The sequence below is a fragment of the Aquarana catesbeiana genome, linkage group LG06 (assembly GCF_042186555.1).
Source record: "Aquarana catesbeiana isolate 2022-GZ linkage group LG06, ASM4218655v1, whole genome shotgun sequence".
Lineage (NCBI taxonomy): Eukaryota > Metazoa > Chordata > Amphibia > Anura > Ranidae > Aquarana > Aquarana catesbeiana.
The window spans coordinates 125,759,729-125,781,739 of record NC_133329.1 but is presented as its reverse complement, the minus strand read 5'-3'; the positions used below and the strand labels follow the sequence as shown (position 1 = coordinate 125,781,739).

At 40.1% G+C, this 22,011-nt stretch overlaps 1 protein-coding gene across 4 annotated transcripts in view; it reads left to right on the top strand.

Moving 5' to 3' along the window:
- NSMCE1 (NSE1 homolog, SMC5-SMC6 complex component) overlaps positions 1-21,389 on the top strand; it is a 47,818-nt gene extending 26,429 nt beyond the window's left edge. For all 4 annotated transcript variants that reach the window (XM_073636764.1, XM_073636763.1, XM_073636762.1 and 1 more), the window contains 3 exons: positions 11,162-11,278; positions 13,590-13,710; positions 20,553-21,389. In XM_073636764.1, coding sequence (XP_073492865.1) covers positions 11,162-11,278; positions 13,590-13,710; positions 20,553-20,665 — 351 coding nt within the window. In that variant the 3' untranslated portion in view covers positions 20,666-21,389. The remainder of the gene's footprint in view (positions 1-11,161; positions 11,279-13,589; positions 13,711-20,552) is intronic.
- Positions 21,390-22,011: the final 622 nt, after the last annotated feature.

The following is a 22,011-nucleotide window of genomic DNA, read 5'->3' as shown; positions in this document are numbered from 1 at the left end:
ATTGCATTTATTCAGGAAACTCACTTTCGTGCTGACAAATTACCCAAACTGGGGAATTACAGGTACCCTATAGTATACCATGCCTCCAATGCGTCATCCAAAACAAAGGGGGTTGCTATACTGATTTCGAAAAACTGCCCTTTACACATTACAGATATCGAACAATATCCCAATGGAAGATACCTATTTCTTAAAGGAACACTAAATAACAAGCCCATTACTCTTGCAAATATATATGCTCCCAACAAACGACAGGTCACCTTCTTTAGAGAAACCCTACAGCTGCTTACAGAATTCTTTTCTGGCATCCTTGTATTGGGTGGTGACTTTAATGTAGCATTGAACCCCCAACAAGATTCCTCCACTGGAACAACGTCCTTGCCATACAGAGCTCTGAGAGCGATCAAAAAACAACTACAGGAATTGACCTTACATGATACATGGCGCGCACTTCACCCAAATGATAGGGACTTTACGTTCTTTTCACCACCCCACAACAAGTATTCCAGAATTGATCACTTTTTTATCTCCCAGAATGACATATCTTACATCAAACATGCGACCATAGAACCCATGTCACTCTCTGATCACAACCCAATTTCACTGACATTACAAATCCCGCTGTCACGTCCCTTAAATTCAATATGGCGTCTAGACAACTCTCTTCTAACAGACCTAGATTCTACAACCAAAATTAAAACCCGACTCGTCCAATATTTTAAAGAAAACTCCATTGGTGATCCTAGCCCACACATCGTATGGGCTGCTCACAAGTGTGTTATAAGAGGGGAACTCATTTCCATAGCAGCATCCAAAAATAAACAACGTAAAGCGCATATAAACTCTTTAACCTCTAAAATCCATAAATTAGAAAGGATTCATAAAGCATCCCTAGCCTCTATTTCACTGACAGAACTCCTGCAGGCAAGGGAGGAACTGAGGGAAGAAATTAATAAATCCTTACGACGCAAATACATCTTTACTCAAAAACTATACTATGAATGTGGCAATAAATCGGGGAAATTAATGGCAAAAGCTCTACAACGCAGAAAAGCAGCCTTGACTATTCACAAGATTACAGACCCTAGTGGGAAGTCCTTTACATCCCCAGAGGACATTGCCACACAGTTTGTGACTCTACAACCTACCACAGACAAACATGACAGACCCCTCGCAAAATAGACAGGAGGCAATATCTACCTTTCTGACACAATACAGTATACCACCCATACCCCCGGAGGAATCCAGGACCCTTGAGTGCCCCATTAGCATTGAAGAAATGACAACAGCGTTAACACAACTCAACGTAGGTAAGAGTCCTGGCCCTGATGGGCTTACGGTCGGGTACTACAAAACATTCCAGGAGACTCTTATCCCCCATTTTACTAAAACATTCAACACATTCTCTGCCTCCCCACAGATTAATAAAGAATTACTAGAAGCTCATATCACCCTAATTCCAAAACCAGGCAAAGACGATACACTTGTGACCAACTACAGACCCATATCTCTCCTGAATGTGGATCTAAAACTATATGCTAAAATTCTTGCCAATCGATTACTTCCTTTTATCCCTGGCCTTGTCTCCCTTGACCAAGTTGGTTTTGTCCCTGGTAGGGAAGCCAGGGATAACACCATAAAGGCCCTACATATTCATCACTTTCTTTCGTCGTCCTCTACTCCCAAACGACAGAGATTCTTTTTATCGCTCGACGCGGAGAAGGCGTTCGACAGAGTGGCCTGGGACTACATGTCAGCAACGTTACAGGCATTGGGACTTCCTCCGAATTTCCACCAAATGATAATGGTTTTATACTCATATCCTACAGCCAGAATAAGAATTAATGGACGCCTGTCGGACGCCTTCTCCGTGTCGAATGGTACACGTCAAGGATGCCCGTTGTCACCTCTTATTTTTATACTCACACTGGAACCTATTCTACGCAAGATACGGGAAAATCCTGACATTAAAGGTATTGACATACACAATAAGCAATATAAAATAGCTGCATATGCGGACGACATTTCCTTTCAAAACCATTGATTACCATACCCAACCTATTAAAAGACTTTGCCTCCTTCAACAAACTCTCAAACCTAAAAATTAACTTCACAAAGTCTAAAGCTTTGAATATTTCCCTCCCACAATCATTGGTGACGCAATGTAAAATGAATTTCCCCTTCCAATGGGAGCCACATGCCCTTACCTATTTAGGGATCCAAATACCGACGCACTTCGAGGAGTTATACGATAGAAATTATCTACCAATCCTAGGTAATATCCAAAAAGATCTCAGTACATGGTCATCTGGCCCCTTCTCTTGGTTTGGAAGGATAGCCATCATAAAGATGAATATCCTGCCTAGAATCCTATACATCCTTCAGACCATTCCAATCAAATTACCCATTTCATTTTTTAACGTATACAAAAGAGTCTGTCGCAATTTCATATGGGCAGCAAAAACCCCCAGACTAAGCTGGAATAAACTGACTACCCCCAAACTAAAAGGAGGCCTCAGCCTCCCAGACATCCAGAAATACCATTGGGCGTGTCATCTCACGAGAATTATTGATTGGCACATACACAAATCCACTAAAGACTGGGTCAACATCGAAGAAGCCTTTTCACGAGTGCCGCTTGCTCACCTACCCTGGATTGATATAAAAGCACTACCTAAAGAATACACTACACATCCTTTGACCGGTCCCACTATCCGAGCCTTCACAACCACAGCCAAAATATTTGGATGGCATTCCTCCCCAGGACCGATGACCCCCCTGACCAATAACCCAGACTTCACACCTGGAATATAACTTTGCGATAGACCTCAAACAACTGACCAACCTCCTCTTAGAGCATCGCAATTCTTCCACAAGGGTGTAATGCTACCTTACAACAAGCTCAATTTTCCTGCATATCACATACCATTCTACAAATTTCTACAAATCAGACATTTTCTAACCACTGCCCAACCTACTTCCCAATGGTTTAGAGACCTAACTCCCTTTGAAGCACTCTGCAACAGCACACCTCCACAAAGACACCTTATCTCAGAGGTCTATTCACTATTATTTAATAACCTAGACCCCACAGTTATAATGGCCAACAAAAAATGGGAAACAGAACTTGAACTGACATTATCCACAAAAGAATGGGAAAACATTTACGAACACATCCATAAAGGCTCCGTAAATGTTTCAGCACAAGAAAATTCCTACAAAATATATTCGAGATGGTACAAAACACCAGACAGGATTCATCTTTACCACCCATCTGTTTCCCCCATGTGTTGGAGATGCAACGATGACGTGGGCTCTCTGCTTCATATTTGGTGGAAATGCCCTCGGATACAACCATTTTGGACAAAAGTACATGAGGTAATACAACATGTCACTACTTACACCTTATCTTTTACACCATCACAATACCTACTACATCATTCCACGATTTCACACCATGCATATAAAAAATCCCTCACACTCCATCTAGTGAATGCTGCCAAACAATGCATTCCAATACACTGGAGGAGCAATACACCACCTACTATGACAGAATGGTTCAAGCGTATAGAGAAAATCTCTGAGATGGAAAACTTAATCCATCAAGCTAAAGATACTCCTACAAAATATGGGAGAACATGGGCATGTTGGATTCACTTCAGGGAGTCCCCAAAATACCAAGAGTATCTTCAAACTCTGTAAACGTGACATGAAACAATAAGCACCTGGTAGACCATTATATATTGGGCTGCAAACGTCCTAGCATTTAGACTTACAGGTATACTATCCCTTTACAGAGTTTTTATAAGTACACTCTCACCCTCCATACGTAAAGTATATGAAGCGTCACAAACACCCTTTGATCCTGTCTACACGTCCTAGTGATTACGAGTCAGACATTGTCTAAAATACTGCACCCCAATCATTAAGCCACCACATAGGACAACATCTCCGATACCCCGCCCTCCCCACCTATTCTTCCCTTACATACATCAAAGCCAGTATAAACAAATTTGTGATTACCATACTCCCCGCACAGCATGCTCCCTTTAGGGGTGCGGGAATAAGGAACTGGCGTCGCCTTTTTGTTTTTTGTTTTTTTTTAATCCTAATTACTCCACACAAATAAATTTGTAGACCGCAGAATTTATGTTGACATACAGGCCGACATGTGTTACATCTCTTAGTTACTTCACAAGTTATACTTAAATACCTATTATAGCTATACTTACCTATGGTCAGCATAGTAGACACTACTGCGGTATGTTTCTTTTTTCTTTTTCTTTTCCTCTATAGAGATAAGTTGTTCAAATAAATGTACTTATGCATGTACCTCAAATTCTGGATGTAAAGTATAGCATTCATCTGATGTTCATGTAATTACTAGCGCAATGAAAGATTTGACTTTGTACTGTTGTTTCACTTGTATTACATGACTTTCTTAACATAAAATAAAAATCTTTTGAAACAAAAAAAAAAAAAAAAATGACACAAAAAAAATTGTGCCTTTAAGAGAAGTGAGCGGAACTGACGTAATGACGTCGCTCCGGCCGTCACTTGGTATGGAGACGGGTGGGGGCCATCTTAGCCTCACTCGTCTCCATACCTAAGCAGGGAAAGGACCCGATCGCCTCCACTGCTACCGCCGGCTCCGGTAAGCGGCGGAGGGTGCGGGAGAGCGGCGGGAGGGGGGGTGGCACCTCTCCTGCCGCCGATAACGGTGATCTCGCGGCGAACCCGCTGCAGAGACCACCATTATCATGTACGGAACCGCCCGCTGAAAAGATGGATACCTCGGTTGTGGCAGCAGCTGCTGCCGTTACCGAGATATCCATTTTCAAAAAAATGACGTATATATACAGTGGGCGGTCCGGAAGTGGATAAATACAGTGCTCAGTTTGCGAAACGCTCATTAACCATGTTACTCACAAACCGAGGTTCCACTCTACTGGAAATGGAGCGAGTACAAAGAAGGGCAACAAAGCTAATAAAGGGTCTGGAGGATATTAACTATGAGGAAAGGTTACGAGCACTGAACATATTCTGAACATATTCTCTCTGGAGAAGAGACGCTTGAGGGGGGATATGATTTCAATTTACAAATACCGTACTGGTGACCCCACAATAGGGATAAAACTTTTTCACGGAAGGCACACAAGACACGTGGCCACTTATTAAAATTAGAAGAAAAGAAGTGTAACCATAAACTACGTAGTCGTAGAGGGTTCTTTACTGTAAGAGCAGCCAGGATGTGGAAATCCCTTCCACAGGAGATGGTCTCAGCGGGGGTTATTGATAGTTTCAAAAAACTATTAGATAAGCACCTGAACGACCACAAGATACAGGGATATACAAAATATATATATATATATATATATATATATATATATATATATATATATATATACACACAATAATATTATATTATTATTTATATATATATATATATATATATATATATATATTATTATACAATATATACAATGTAATACGGACATATAATCACACACATAGGTTGGACTTGTGTCTTTTTTCAACCTCACCTACTATGTTAATGGCTTGCAAAATATCTCTTTACTTACAGTATGTTACAGTGAAAAAAATCGGGGGCAAATTTGAAGACTTTTAGCCCAGATGCATGATCACTAAAAATTAATTACACTTATACAAACATTAACATTCAAAAGTTTAGAATGGGTCAGAAATGTAAATGTTTTTGTTAGCAGTTAATACTTACATTTATCAAAGATCAGAAATTATATCGGTACACGGAACATTTTATAACTATCTTTTTATTTCCTGTAACTGGTCTAGTAATCAAATTTTGCTGCTGTCAATGAATCTTGCATTTACAACTACAGCTTTGTAGTTTTTGAAAATGTTTAGTGAAAAATGTTAACATGTCTTTTGCAGATCTTTGTAGGTGTGCAGCTGGCTTGTGGGGCATTTTCTATTACCTCCTGGTGAAGCGCTTCCCAAAAAAGGGACTCAGATTGAAAGCAAATGTTTAAACTAAAGCTCATTTCACACATTACAATGTAACTGTGCAATCTATTTTAAATCTGCCAACAGCTTTTATTTAGTTATGGTAAATCTAAAGTTGATTGTACAAAGATTGTATGGTCCTCAGTAAAATGTGTATAGTGAGTGAGCTTAACATTTCTACCTAAAAGGATAGATCACAAGCTGTCTGCCCTTAATCACACTGTTCTGTGCACCTGAATGGCCGTCAGTGGGATGTATATTGTGTAATACAATGTGTACTGTGATTACACACATATACTTACATATACGGTACAAATCTGTAATACATGCACATAGCAGTTGTATCTCTTTGAACACACTGAGTGCTCGTTCACACCATATGCAGTGCGCATTTTTTCTGCACTAAAAATGTATGCAGTGTTTTCCATGTATTCCAATGGCTCTAGTTCACACCAGTGCAGTCAGTTTCCAGCGCAGAAAAAAAAAGTAGCACGTGCTGCATTTTTTCTGCACAGAACTGTACTGGAACCTAGCAAATTGTATAAAAAATGCACTGGAACTGTGTGTGGTGTGAACTGTAAGCAAAAACTGATCCGGAACTTATGAGTGCATTTTTGTGGTTTGAACTGGCCCTAAAAATGCATTCACGGTGTTTTCCATGTATTCCAATGGCTCTAGTTCACACCAGTGCAGTCAGTTTCCGGTGCAGAAACTGACCGGAAACTGACTGGAACTGACTGTATTGGTGTGAACTAGAGCCATTGGAATACATGAAAAACACTGTGCATGCATTTTTAGTGCAGAAAAAAAGAGCACGGAACTGCATCTGGTGTGAACTAGCACTGAAAGGACATAAAAAAATTTTTTTTTAAAAAGTGATGTGCTGGAAATGCACTTGGCTCCTAAGGCCCTTATCACATGGAGTGGACTTGGGAATCTGTCCGCTGATCCCCGATGAGCAGGTGGATGGCTTGTTCTTGTCCGCTCCGCTTGTCCATTGGACACATGTCCATTTACATCCACTGCTCCGTAGGGTATAATGGAAGGTCTGATCGGGTCCACCTGAAAAACTGACAGGTGGACCCAATCAGTCTGCATGTGTGAAAGGGGCCTAATTCCTGTAGTGAACTGATTGGTGCCAGCTGTGCCCAGGTGTCTTTTGCTAAATTATTCAGAACCGTTCTCCTGTACTTTTTCAACATAAAGCCTACTTTTTTTTGTAGTCCCAACATAAGAATTTGGAGGGATAATTTCATGTATTGAGATAACACAGGAAGTGTACACAGGACAGCTCAACCAGTATTTTTTGCACTTATTTGATGTAACAAAACACTTTCAATGGTTTATTTAGAGCAAAAGGGAGCAAATAAGTTACCGTATTTGTTGGCGTATAACACCCGCCGGCGTATAACGCGCACCCCAAGTTTAGGAGGGCATTTTAAGGAAAAAACTTTTAGGAGGGAAGTTTAAGGAGAAAAACTTACATTTAAATGCCAATCAATGCAGCCTCATCAGTGTCCATCTGCAGCCTTATCCATCATTGCAGAATGATCAGTGACCATTTGCAGCCTTGCCCAGTGCCGTTTGCAGCCTTGCCCAGTGCCGTTTGCAGCCTTGCCCAGTGCCGTTTGCAGCCTTGCCCAGTGCCGTTTGCAGCCTTGCTCAGTGCCGTTTGCAGCCTTGCTAAGTGCCATTTGCAGCCTTCCCCATTGTCATATGCAGCCTTGCCCAGTGCAGCCTTGCCCAGTGCCATGTGCCATTTGCAGCATTTAATCGTTTAAATTTGCCGCCGAAATAGAGCCTGTGTACTCGGCTCGTCACGCTGCCCCGCCTCCCTGCTGTCTCTGAGAGGATGAGGAGCGAGCGCTGCCCAAAAAAAATGAGCCGAGTGTACTGTGTGCTCGGCTCCGCTCGCAGTCCCGCCCAGTCCCCCCATTGGACGGAGTGTTATGTTCATGATAGGAGCTGGGCGGGACTGCCAGTGGAGCTGAGCACTCAGCTCAGTCTTTTTCGGCAGCACTCGCTCCTCATCCTCTCAGAGATGGCAGGGAGGCGGGACGGCGTGACTGCGAGCGGAGCCGAGCACTCGGCTTGGTCTTTTTCAGCGGCGCTCTGTCTTTTTCGGTGGCGCTCGCTCTTTTTTGGCACACAGACAGTGGGGATCGGCGTATAACACGCACCACTGATTTTAAGAGGAAAAAATGCGTGTTATACGCCGATAAATACGGTAATTGTTAGGGTTTATATACACTTTATTGAAGAGAATAGCAAGTATCTATATCCCTACTTTTATGCAGCACCTTTTATTTAAAGGTAGCCTGTGAGAAAATATGTAGGTGGCCATTGTTGAAATTCCCTTTTGAAAATGCTGGATGCTAGGTTCTGAGGCAGAACAGAGCCAGGCAGCTAGCATTTACAGGAAGTCAATAATGGCAGCATACATATTTCTCTTGGGCTTGCTTTAAAGTGAACCTGTTAGCACTGCAATGTTTTTAAAAGAATGCTGTATGGAGAGCAATTCAGAGGATGGAATTAACATCAACATAAAATATGCAGCGCTGTGATGATTATAAACACTAGTTACATAAACGTAAAAAACTTCTGTGTTAAACAAAGTCCAATGTTCCCACTCCATAAGTGCAGAAGAAGGTGTCCGAACACCGTAAGGGTTGAAGGCTTACCAGAATTTGTGGCTACACAATTAAGTGCAGCAAACACACTTTGATAACGCCACTCATGTGGAGTATGATGAATCCTCTCCTTTGATCCTTATCTCTGGTGCTCCAGCTAGGCAGAAAAAAGGAAAAAAAAAAAACTAATATGGTGTAATATTGTTACCACTTTGATAAATTACACCCAGGTGATAGAGCTGCACGATTATTCATCAAGAATCATTATCGCAATTTTTTTCCCCTTTGCGATCTTGACAAGTGTTTCACGATTTTGTCTATGCAAAGAATTCTCTCTGCTCTTCTAAAGCTGACAGCCATCAAAAGAAAGGAAGAGAAAAACTGGGCAGTCTGCCAAGGAATAGACTTTGTGTGTAAGTGAAGAAAGTTTTTTTCTGACATTTGTTGGTTTCAAGTTAAAATCTTTTTTTTGCTAGAAAATTACTTAGAACCCCCAAACATTATATATATATTTTTTTTTAGTAGAGACCCTAGAGCAGACTTTCTCAACCTTTTTAACACAGAGTAACCCTAGAAAAAAACTTTCGGTCTCAGGTAACCCCTGTTAAAAATGGCTATATCTACAACACATGATACATTGATTTAATGGTCAGTGGAAGAGTGCTCCTTACATCTATGGTCTTGGGGAAGAATTACCCCCCTACAGATAGCTGAAAAGATCATTGGCGTCACTGGGAACTTATCTGAGAGGGAAAAATTGGTCATTGCTCAAGGAACCCCTAGAAACCATTGGAGGAACCCTGGTTGAGAAACCCTGCCATAGAGAATAAAATGGTGTTTGTTGCAATATTTTATGTCACACTGTATTTGCGCAGCGGTTTTTCAAATGCATTTTTTTTTTGGAAAAAATTACTTTCATGAATTAAAAAAAAAAACTAACCAGTACAGTTAGCCCATTTTTTATTGTATAATGTGATCTTTTTATTCTAAGCAAAAAAATTGTAATTCTCATTTTTGCCAGAATCGTGCAGCTCTACCAGGTGTGTAACACTCCATGCATAAATATAAGTGCAACTGCTGATCACCAGCCTCCACCAGCTTTCACCCCAATGCTGTGCGCATTCACCGAAAAAAAGATCATAAGAAGCATCAAAGGTGAAAACAGGAATGTCCACAGGTTTCAGCACAAGGTTTTCCTCTCATATTATCTCACTTCATAGGGTAGAGCTCCATTCATATGTCCCAAAATACCAAAGGCCATAAACAAAAGATATGCCTCATAGTGTAGTATTTATTAAAGAGGAAGTAAACCCTGGTGGGTTTTACTTCCTCTTTATTTCCCTGCAAAGGTAAAGCATAATGGGCTACTATGCATCATGTGTCACTTACCTGACACCGAAGCCCGCGCTGTCGCCGTTGTCCCCACGAGCAGGGAGCTTCCATCTTCGCCCCTCTTCCTTCCGGGGCCGCAAACTCCGGCTCTGTGACTGGCCGGAGTTGCGTGACGTCACTCCTGCATGCGGGAGCTGCCAGTCACTGCATGACCCCTATTAGAAACGGCACGATGTGCTCTTTCTAAAGGGCGCATGCGCCTATGACATCGGTGCATGCTCTGTAGTCATCAGCGCTCATCTTTTTAGTAAATATCTCCTAAACCGTGGAGGTTTAGGAGATATTTCAAGCACCTACAGGTAAGCCTTAATATAGGCTTACCTGTAGGTAAAAGTGGTTGTACATGGTGTACAACCACTTTAAAAGGACATACATTGAACAGGTAAAATTGCATAAAAACAATATATCATGCCGCTAGACTCACATATAACACCGCCACATGGGGCTCTGCTGTGGCGGTGCAACGTTCTGGCTCTGAAATCCTACCCTTCGCGATTCGCATGAAAAAGGCATCCTCAGGGGATGGAATTGTTAACCTCTTCCTGAAAACGTCTGGCTGTCTTGCATGTAGGTTGAAAAGGCATAAAAAACTTCTAACTGAACTGCATATTTGTTTGAAGTTTATTATCAAGAAAGCACTGAAGCTTATAGATCAGTATAATAGCCAGGATCTTCATTGTTAGATCAGCGCTGACATCCTACGTATTTTATTGTGTTTTACTTTCCGAGTGCATGCATTTGAAATAAAATGGAGTTTAAATGTAACCTGACTCATACGTTTCAATTCAAACACTGCTTTAAAGATTTATTTTTTAAATGCTTCACAAACTGAGGTACAAAAGTAAAAACAGATGTTTGTGTATATTATCCCTGAGTGTGGTAAAGTAGGCTCAGTATTTGAAATTCAGGTTTCATACCCACTGAAGCCATATATAGCAGGCTTTTACTGCACTTTTGGTTAAGACAGCAGCCTTGTGTCATATGATATCTCTTACAAGAGACAGTGGTGCTAGAATACAGGGAGCACACTTCCCTCCATTCTTTTACATCCAGTTTAAATCCAGAGTTCAATCAGAATACATACGTTTCTGCTACCTTCAAAATAAGCCTTGGTAAAGTCTTCCACTCATCGTCTTGCTTTTCTTTTTTAATAGAAAGAAGGAGAGTACAGTCTTCACACTCGATGCATAATGGAACTGGAACATTATATACAGAGTACTTACCAAGATGTGGTCAAACAATGCAACATTTGCCACAACATTGCAATTCAGGTATAACATTTGATCTAATGGGTCGATATTAATTTGTTCACAATTTGCATAGTTATGAGTACACGCTATCAGGCATATAGCAGCAACTAGAAAATGGTAATCTGGTTGCTATGAATTACTGAACTTTGTCCTCCATCATTCTTTGTATTGAATGTGTAAATCATTTTGGAGCTGTACAATATATTTCTCTCTGTTCCCTTCCGATCTGGTGCTAAAAAGTTGCTTATAAGTTTGGCCAGTATTTGTTTATTATAACACGCATTCCCTCTATATTCAGAAAAATTTGTTTTTGTCTCTACTATATGGGCAAATAAGTCCTTCATTTCCTACCCCCAGCAACACTTCAGCTCTGCAGCTGCATCCAGACGGTGCCACTTGTCCTTTTTCCCTTGTATGCTACATCAGAGTGATGATGCAGCAGTGCTGATGATGCTTTGAATGGGTTCAGCTAAGAACGATGATGTAGGAGCACACCCATGGCTTCATTGACAGCAGAGAAGGTCCAAATAGCCAAGCAAGTCACCTAACTACAGCAGGGGAGGTCCAAATAGCCAAGGAAGTCACCAACAGCTTGTCCCCAAAATAGTGCCCTGGCAGTAAGTGCCAGGTAATATAGCTCCTGATAATTGCAAAAGCTTCACAGAATTTAATTTAGCTATATCAGTAATTTCCTTCTCCTGGACAGAAGCCTAAAAGTAGTTATAAATGCTATTTTTTGTTTTATTTTTTAAAATAACAAGCATTCACTCTCTGCTCTTACTCTTCTGTGTCTGCATCAAGCCATTTTGCTATGAGAGCGGATGTGCTGGCTCGCTCTCATGCCAGGCTGTGTTCATCCAGGGACACAAACAGCGTGGCTCAGACCCAGCTACCACTCTCTGCTCACAGGATTTGATTGACAACAGCATGTCCTGTTAATGCAGGGAGAGAGGAGAGAGCCGCTACAGAGCTGGTACAGATGGGCACAGCACTGGATGGAGTGAGGTAAGTATTGCAGGAAATGCATTAAGATAAAAAAAATGTTAGGTCAAGACATGGATGAGCAAGTTTGGGGTGGAGGAACTTGACTGGCCTGCACAGAGTCCTGACCTCAACCCAATAGAACACCTTTGGGATGAATTAGAGTGGAGACTAAGCCAGACCTCATCCAACGTCAGTGCCTGACCTCACAAATGCGCTTCTGGAAGAATGATCAAACATTCCCATAGACACACTCCTAAACCTTGTGGGTAGTTTTCCCAGAAGAGTTGAAGCTGTTATAGCTGGAAAGGGTGGGCCAACTCAATATTAAACCCTACGGACTAAGACTGGGATGCCATTAAAGTTTGTGTGTGTGTGTGTGTGTGTGATATATATATATATATATATATATATATATATATATATATATATATATATATATATATATATATATATATATATATATATAGGCAGGCGTCCCCATACTTTTGACAATAAAGTGTAAGTGATATCGATGCGATCGTCAGAAGCAGGAAAATTTATTTTGGGTTGTTCTTTGGTTATGGTAGTAACAAGAAATATACAGCTACATTTTAAAAAAATATATTTTTTTTTTTTTTTTTTTTTTACTATTTTGGACCATTTTTACTTTGATAATAAAAAATATAGAAATGGCTGCACATCCAAAGGTTCCAAAACAAAATGCCTTTTATTGAAAACGACCAGGATACACCAAGGACACCAGGTATTAGTCACGTAGACGCGTTTCACACATTTGACCTGTGCGTAATGATTAAGCACAGGTCAGATGTGTGAAACGCGTCTACGTGACTAATACCTGGTGTCCTTGGTGTATCCTGGTCGTTTTCAATAAAAGGCATTTTGTTTTGGGACCTTTAGATGCGCTGCCATTTCTTCTTTTTCTCTAGTTTCCACGGAGGCGGGCTGGGGCTAGCACTCCTACTTGGTTCCAATAGAGGTATTGCATATACCTGGAGCAGCGGATCCCTTTTCTCTTGAATAAAAAATATAAACAGGAGATATCCATTACAATTTACCACCAAATGAAAGTCCAATTTGTCCTGAAAAAAACAAGGTACAATCTACCTGGATGCACAAAGTAGTGATGATATGTACGGTTTTACTAACACATGTCAACATAGCAAAATTGTGCTTAGGCATTAATATTTGTTTTCCCCTTAGGTGTGAAGGGGTTGAAAGTAGAGTGTGGGGCCAGACCGTGAAAGGGTTACAGTGCAATAAATAGTGATGTCATTACAAATACAATAGCCCACAAAGAATGCACATGTAAACTTCAATTCTTGCTTTCTATTATCATTTGTGTGCTTAGGGACACATTTGTGAAAACTGTGGTATCAAGATTCACTTGACATGCGTGGAAAAGTATTTCAGAGGACAGTCTGGGCCAAGATGCCCTCAGTGTACAGAGCAATGGATGCAAGAAATTCCAAGTATGTTGATTTAACTTTTATTTTGGTTTAAAAGTACATTCAATCAAAACTGAAGCATATAAATTAAAATTATGCAGCGCAAGAAATATTCATATATTAAAAAACATATAAACCTCATAAAATATATAAGAGAAAGTCCAAATAAATTTCCATAAAAAGTTCATAAAAAAGATCCTGGATGGTGCAAGGTGGCGTCTCTAGATTGAATATGCAAGTGTCGTTTAATATGCAGCACCTCCACCATACACACAGACGGCCGCTCACCTTAGGACCATGATCCCTTGAACCAACAGGACGGTCAAACAAGCATTCCTATGAAGAGATCTAACAATCTCCCAATGGTCTGAGTGGATCTAAGACAGCCGATTCCTCCGTAGGATTGTGGATATCGATATAAAAGCAAATAGAATCTAATGCTCTCTGTTATATAATCATTTATTCAATAAATGTAAAACCACTTAGAATTCTGGCACTTTTCACAGGTGCACAAACGAGCGCTCTGTGTATACACATATAATCCATTAAGATGGCCACGGGTGATGTCATGCATGGCTCCTTCCTTTTTTCGGGGGTACAGTACAGTGATCTCCCCTGTTGTGCTATTGTGTTCTGACAGGGGGACGGCCCCCTGCCCAGAACACTCTGGTGAGTGATTGGGAGCCGATTGGCAGACCTTTTTTGGCCAAATGACCTACTTCTGTCGGACCAGCTGTAGTACACACGGGCCTAATATCGGCTGGTTTCTGTTGAACCAGCTGTTGCCGCCCGACGTTTGGCCCCTGTGTACTAGGCTTAAAGCCTGGTACACGCAGTGAGATTATTGGATGAATAACCGTCCATTTTTTTTGTTGCATGCTAGTTTCCGATCGAAAACAAAGAGGTTACGGGCACAAAAGAACAAACAGGAAGGTGCAAGCACCTAATGCATTACCAAAAATTATTTGAGAGAAAAAACTGGTAAAGATGGATACTCACAAAAGTACAATTTGTAAAAGCCAATAAATAACAAGATGCCATACAGTGCAGGATGCGTGTATTTAAATAACACCCCGTTATGCTGACAAACTGATGCGTTTCGGGGGCAGAGTTTTTCTGGGATGGGGCTATGTATGTGTGTCTGTAATTAAGCACTTGAACATTGATGTGTTGGTCAACATAGCTCTGAGGAAGACGGTGATGCTCCCGAAACACGTCAGCTTGCCAGCATAGCGGTGTGTTATTGGAATACGCGCATCCTGCACTGTATGGCATCTTGTGTTTTTTTGGCTTTCACAAGTTGTACTTTTGTGAGTATCCATCTTTTCCAGTTTTTATCGCTCAAATAATTTTTGGCAATGCACTAGGTGCTCGTTTGTAGTTTCACTTTTGATTCCTCTATCCGAGGAGGGCTGCATCCGCCAAGCAATTGGATTTGTTAAGGAAAGTTAATTAGGGGTGAATGGTGCTACCTTACCAGGGTACCTTAATTTAAAATATAATGAACCTCAAAGGAGAAATAAATACAAATAAAAATATGAGTAAGTAAGTGTGCTTAATGCAACCCCTTAGTCACTCAGATTCATTGGATAATGGATATCAGTGTCCAACATAACCTGAGTAAACTGTACTAACGTGTCAGTCTCATACCTACATACAGGTGTACACCGTGTAATTGACCATCATAAATTAATTTAGGTGACAACTTATAAAAATGAATATATGACAATACAAAATAAATTAATGTATGACAATACAAGATAAATTAAACACCACTGTTTGTGCCACGAAAGGGGATCAGTCCTAGAGGAATCCCCCTTCTCGGAAACAGTGTGCAATCTACTATCTGAGTGGCATTAATCAGGATATCTAGATCCTATGTTGATCCCCAGGTGTGTCCAAAATGTGTTTTTATGCATAGAGTGAATTAAATAAATATAAATACATGTATCACGAGTAATCCCAACTTAGGCATACAGTGCAGAGAAAGTGGTAAAAAAATAGTGAAAAAATATAAAAAATATATAAAAAAATATAATAAAGAAATATATAAAAAAATATATAAAGAATATTTGTATGTATATCAAAGTCCAGCATCAAGGAGCAAAAAGCAAAAAATAGAAAACAAAAAACAAAACAAAGCGTCTGTGGTAGGTGACTTTCGTGAGAACAGCTGATCAGATCCAGTAACTTGCGGTGCTCCCCCTCAAAGATCCCCACTCACCAGCTCCCTGCACCCCTGCAGGGGTAGTAGGCGTGTAGTACCAGGCAGCGATATGATGTGTATGGGTTCTCAGGGTCCCCCGCTCCAGCTGTGAAGTATCCTTCAGTATATCCTCATATGGAAGAAACAGGGCTCCATAGTGTGATACGTTTTAAATACTTTATTTAGCTATCATAACAGCACATAAGATGAGATAAATAAATAACTCAAAGAAATAAATTAAAATTAAAATCCAGGCTTTTTCTAAAAAAGCCAATTGGTCACACAGCGTATAGTCTGTTTAGTATGGAGAGAGCTCGTGCATCTAGAACCATCAGCTGCGTGGCGTGCGCCTCAGCTGCGTTCCACACTCTCCTAATTCCGCGTGTGACGTCAGTGCGTAGCTCCGCCTTACGCGTTTCGTCATCGACGTTATCAAAGGCGCAGCTGACGTACCTCGTCCTATGCTATTTAAAGACAAGCAGTGATGGTATATTCCTCCCACTCTCCTCCCCTAGGCGTAATCACAGACTCATGTCGCCTCCCAGGTCAGGTCATAACAGACAAAGGAGGATAATCCAATTGCCATATGAGGGAGCCTGAACTTATATCTCCGCGTGTCGTTAAAAGGGCAGAGATAACATAATGCGATCCTGAACTACATAGATAATAGTGTTTATACATAACATTGGTACTACATTAACCTCTCAAGCTACATTTAAGCGATACCATTTCTCATTCCAAGCTGTTTTTATGCAGAAGTAGAACGGGGGATCAGATAAAGCATACGATAAATGAGCCTAGTGGTAGCCCAGTATATTGCTACTCTAACCATAATGTTATATATCATAATACCCCCTATGTATGCGGGATATGCATGCGAATGAGATGTCATAGGGTAGAGTGTGCCCCTAAACCCCGGTTCTAGCCCCCATATGGGGTTCCCTTCATCCATTTTACCTGCATAGGTCGGAATGAGGAATTGATATCAGCATAATAAAAACGTACATATGCATATATGTATCATTTATCGTATGCTTTATCTGATCCCAGATAGTAGATTGCACACTGTTTCCGAGAATTCCTCTAGGACTGATCCCCTTTCGTGGCACAAACAGTGGTGTTTAATTTATCTTGTATTGTCATACATTAATTTATTTTGTATTGTCATATATTCATTTTTATAAGTTGTCACCTAAATTAATTTATGATGGTCAATTACACGGTGTACACCTGTATGTAGGTATGAGACTGACACGTTAGTACAGTTTACTCAGGTTATGTTGGACACTGATATCCATTATCCAATGAATCTGAGTGACTAAGGGGTTGCATTAAGCACACTTACTTACTCATATTTTTATTTGTATTTATTTCTCCTTTGAGGTTCATTATATTTTAAATTAAGGTACCCTGGTAAGGTAGCGCCATTCACCCCTAATTAACTTTCCTTTACTATTTAACTCACCCCTTCGGGGGTAAGTGTAAGGGGAGGCTGCAAGCCTTCAGGTCCGTGAGCGCGAAACCCGTCCCTTAGTTTATTCAATTGGATTTGTTGTCCCATAGTCCTATCGAACTGTGGAGGACCTCTAAGTGCTGGAAGTGACTGCTTTTGCTGTTATCTGACTAAAGCTGTAGAAAGAAAATTTTAAGCTAAACTTTAGCTTCAAATCTGGCTGCCATCATTTATGCCATATACAAGCATCATTTTTGGGTAGACATACCCTTTAAAGTGATTGTAAAGGCTCGCTTTTTTTTTTTTTCCTTAAACATGTTATACTTACAGCAGATCCTGTTCTCGGGTCCCTCTTTGCTGCTCCTGGCCCCTCCCTCCTTTGAGTGCCCCTCAGCCAGCAGCTTGCTACAGGTTATGATGGGAAAGATCCTGTGAGCCACACAAAACTTAGTAAAGCACTACTCAGCTGCGTGCGTTAAACACGTCTCAGACGCTTGCAAAATGACAAATGTAAAAAGGATTACGCTGCGCTAGAGTGTGTTAGACATGCTACTAAATTATAGCATGATAGAACAACTGCGTCTAAATAAACGCATGTGGATGTGGGAAACACAATACCTCTACAAGGTAAGCGGACCTAATAATAGATAAATACTCTGAATACAAATGTGAAAATTGACAAATGCATATAAACGCATCAAAGTATAAATGCAAATTCAAATGTGATATAAAACAGATTAACGCATCAAAGTGCACAGGTACCAATAAGCATAACTGAATCACAGCATTACTAGATGCAATGAATTAATGAATATAAACGAATCAAAGTGCAAATATGCCAATATGCATAACTAAATGACAATATTGCTCAAATGTGCAAAATATAAACGCATAAAGTGCAAATGTGCAAATAAACATACTTATTACAATATAAATATATATATGAGCATGTAAAAAGTGCTGAGTGCAAAAAACACAAAACAAAAAGTAATTTGGTGTCACACAGTTCATGTGTAAAAAAAGTCCTCAATGGAACCAAAAAATATAGTTCACTATGAAGTCCCACAAAAGGTATAAAGGTGCCTAAACGTGATGTTCACTGGTGATACAATCAACTTGCTAGTAACTCTCAAAGTGCCACAGACCATGCAATGGTGCGATTCGTGACCCCAAAGGTAATGCGCTCACCTCAGAGCGTGTGACCAGGTCGCTAGACAAAGTCAGACCACGCTTGTGAACCACCCCGGGTTCTAAGTAGATCACAGGATCCCAGGCTCCAATGCAGTAAAGGGTGTATAGATGGGAAGAAAAAACTACACAGTATAATACCGTTTTAAAATTTATTAAAAGATATAGATACTCTACCCAAAAGGGGTACTCACAATATATAGGTGCGTCAGTGCACCGCTCTAAACATGGCACCGTGTTTGGTGTCACACATGAACTGTGTGACACCAAATTACTTTTTGTTTTGTCTTTTTTGAACTTAGCACATTTTACATGCTCATATATATATTTATATTGTAATAAGTATGTTTATTTGCACTTTATGCGTTTTATATTTTGCACATTTGAGCAATATTGTCATTTAGTTATGCATATTGGCACATTTACACTTTGATGCGTTTATATTCATTTATTCATTGCACTAGTAATGCTGTGATTCAGTTATGCTTATTGGTACCTGTGCACTTTGATGCGTTAATCTGTTTTATTTCACATTTGAATTTTCATTTATACTTTGATGTTTTATATGCATTTGTCATTGAATTCTTAAAGTATCAGCACATAGTGGTCATGTGGATACATGTATAATACTTAGTGCCACGTCCTATCATAATTGTATACAAAGAAAAGAAGAGATTGGGCTTTGGACTTTTTTGGCACAATAATCACTATAGTTGATATAATTAAAAATCTAATTTGTTAGAGATTATTTAAAATGTAGAGGTAAAAAAGGACAGATACAGAATTCAGCTCATAATCACGCATTTACAAGTTATACACTCCATACATAGCTTTGTGATGTAGAAATTAATTAGGCAATAATTGGAACTACTAATCCTGTTTACATACAGTTGTACTGTATTTAACAAAAAGCTATGCAGTGGTGACAATCGTTTTCTAAGATTTGCTCGACATGTTGCACGCCACAAGAGCTTCTTCAAGAGCACAGAACTGATTACTGAAATAAACAAAACATCCAATAAATAGCTGACATAGATTTGCTACAAAGAGCTATAACTAAGTAGTAGCATTAGTGATATCATAGATTCAAAAATACTGCCAACAGGGCCCATCAGATGGTGCTTTTCCCACAAGGTCCGGGTATTATTCATATACTATGGGGACATATGTAACATGATAATAGTAAGAGTAGACATCAAAGTATGTGATTGATAAGTCTGTTTGTCTTCAGAGAGGTATGGCTGCTACTAATATGGAAAAGGGAGAGGGGGGGGGGGGACCTGTGCACTTTTGAATTTGCATTTATACTTTGATGCGTTTATATGCATTTGTCAATTTTCACATTTGTATTCAGAGTATTTATCTATGATTAGGTCCGCTTACCTTGTAGAGGTATTGTGTTTCCCACATCCACATGCGTTTATTTAGACGCAGTTGTTCTATCATGCTATAATTTAGTAGCATGTCTAACACACTTTAGCGCAGCGTAATCCTTTTAGCTTGCTACAGGTTGTCACCCAAGCCGAGTCATAGCTCCGTGTATCCATTCAGACACAGAGCCCCGAGCTGGCCACGTCCCCTCTCTCACCTGGTTGGCTGACTGTCTTTGACAGCCGCGGGAGCCAATAGCGCCGCTGCTCTGTCTCAGCCAATTAGGAGAAATGTACTGGATGGCTGAGGGGATCGTAGACATTGCTGGGAAGAGAAGGAGCTCAGGTAGGTAATTAGGGGGGGGGGGGGCTGCTACACACAGAAGATTTTTTTTATCTTAATGCAAAGAATGCATTAAGATAAAAAAAAACCTTCTGTCTTTACAACTCCTTTAATAAAACTTGATTGGGCAAATGCCAGTGGAGTATAGTAAACCATGCCTGATGTGCCTGCCCACTGTAAATTGATGAAATCTGATTTCTAGTTGCTGTGGATTACTACAGACTGTTTATTTTTGCACTCTAATACCAAAATACTACAGTAGTATTGTTTTTGTTTTACATAATGGGGATATTCTGTGTGTGTTAGCATTTTCACAGGCCAGTCCTGAAACACCATCCACTTCCCAGGTGTCCAGAGTGGAAGAAGGGAGAAGAAAAAATGTTTCAACAGCATCCACTAGGACAAGACGACATTTATAACTCACAAATGATCTGTGGTTTTGATTTTGTATATATGCAATTTGTGCTTTCATTCAGTTTTGTGTATTTTTTTTTTTTTAGTTCATTCCTGGGCAGTCTTCTACAAATATCCTCTAGACTGCACACACTTTGACTGTTAGGATTATGCACAAAGGCTTTAGAAAAAGTCAGACTTTAGAAAACATTTAAAGCAACCCTTTCCTTTTCCAGTGTTCACAGAAAGTGCCGCCAAATACAAACTACTCTGCTTATAAAAAAAACTTGGTGAACAGAAATACTTCTCAGGTCTATCCGTCTATCCCCTGAGACCCTGTTATTCCCTCATTAGGTACCATCATTTGTTTTTCACTTAGAATAGAGAAGGCAAAGTTAGGCTATCAATCACTGCATACACATCACAAACACCTGTATCCTCTTGTGACAGTCACATGCCTCTGTTTTATTTTATTTTTTTTTTTTGCGTGTTAGTGACTGCGGGGAGTGGTTATAGGTTGAACATCCCTGTTTAGTCTTGTTAAGCTGCGTGTTTCAGGGAGAGGAGGAGTTAGTTTGGACCAGATTATGTGGGCACCAATATGCTTGTGGAATGGAAATGTTTGGGCAGCTGTCTAGAAAAGCATAATAAGTCTCTAGCTCTAGGTTTTTTGAATATAGACGATGAAGGGATTCTTAGAGGATAGAAATATGGGAGCTGCCGATGCTGCCTTTCTTGGGGGGGGGGGGGGGGGGTTGGAATCCAAGCTCGGGTGACTTTTTAGTAGGTTTTCAAAAAGCATCAGCACTGCCAGAAACTTACTGAGAGCTTATTTTAAAGCTAAAGTTAGGAAGTGTTAACATATTGTAACTTCTGGTTTTATAGAAGGATTTTGTAGGTTATTTGCATGTGGAAAATCAATGACTGCACATGTTTCTTTGTGCACTACAAGTTACTTTGTTCTGTTCTGCATTATGTTTGATGTTCTCTTATTTCTCTGTAAGAACAAAAATTTTAAAATGTTAAGAACCTTGTTCATTTCAAATAAATACTTTGATGAAAAAACAACAGCTGGGGCTCCCCTTAATGTCTCTATTCTGCACTCCTTGATTGAAGCTTAAAGTAAACCTGTGACCAGCAAATAGACACTTAAATATTTCAAGTATTTAAAGAGTAAATCTACTTTTGTTGAGAGAAAAAAACATCCCCCTCTGGGTTTATGTACATTGCAGGGATTTTAACATTTGTTGCAGATCCCTACCTTTTGTCAAGAAATAGCTGTTTGTCCCTATGTGCAAAGGGAATATGTATGGGAGTGATTTTATATGTATCAATCAGCTGCTCCACCTGCAGGGTTCTAATGAAGAAATTA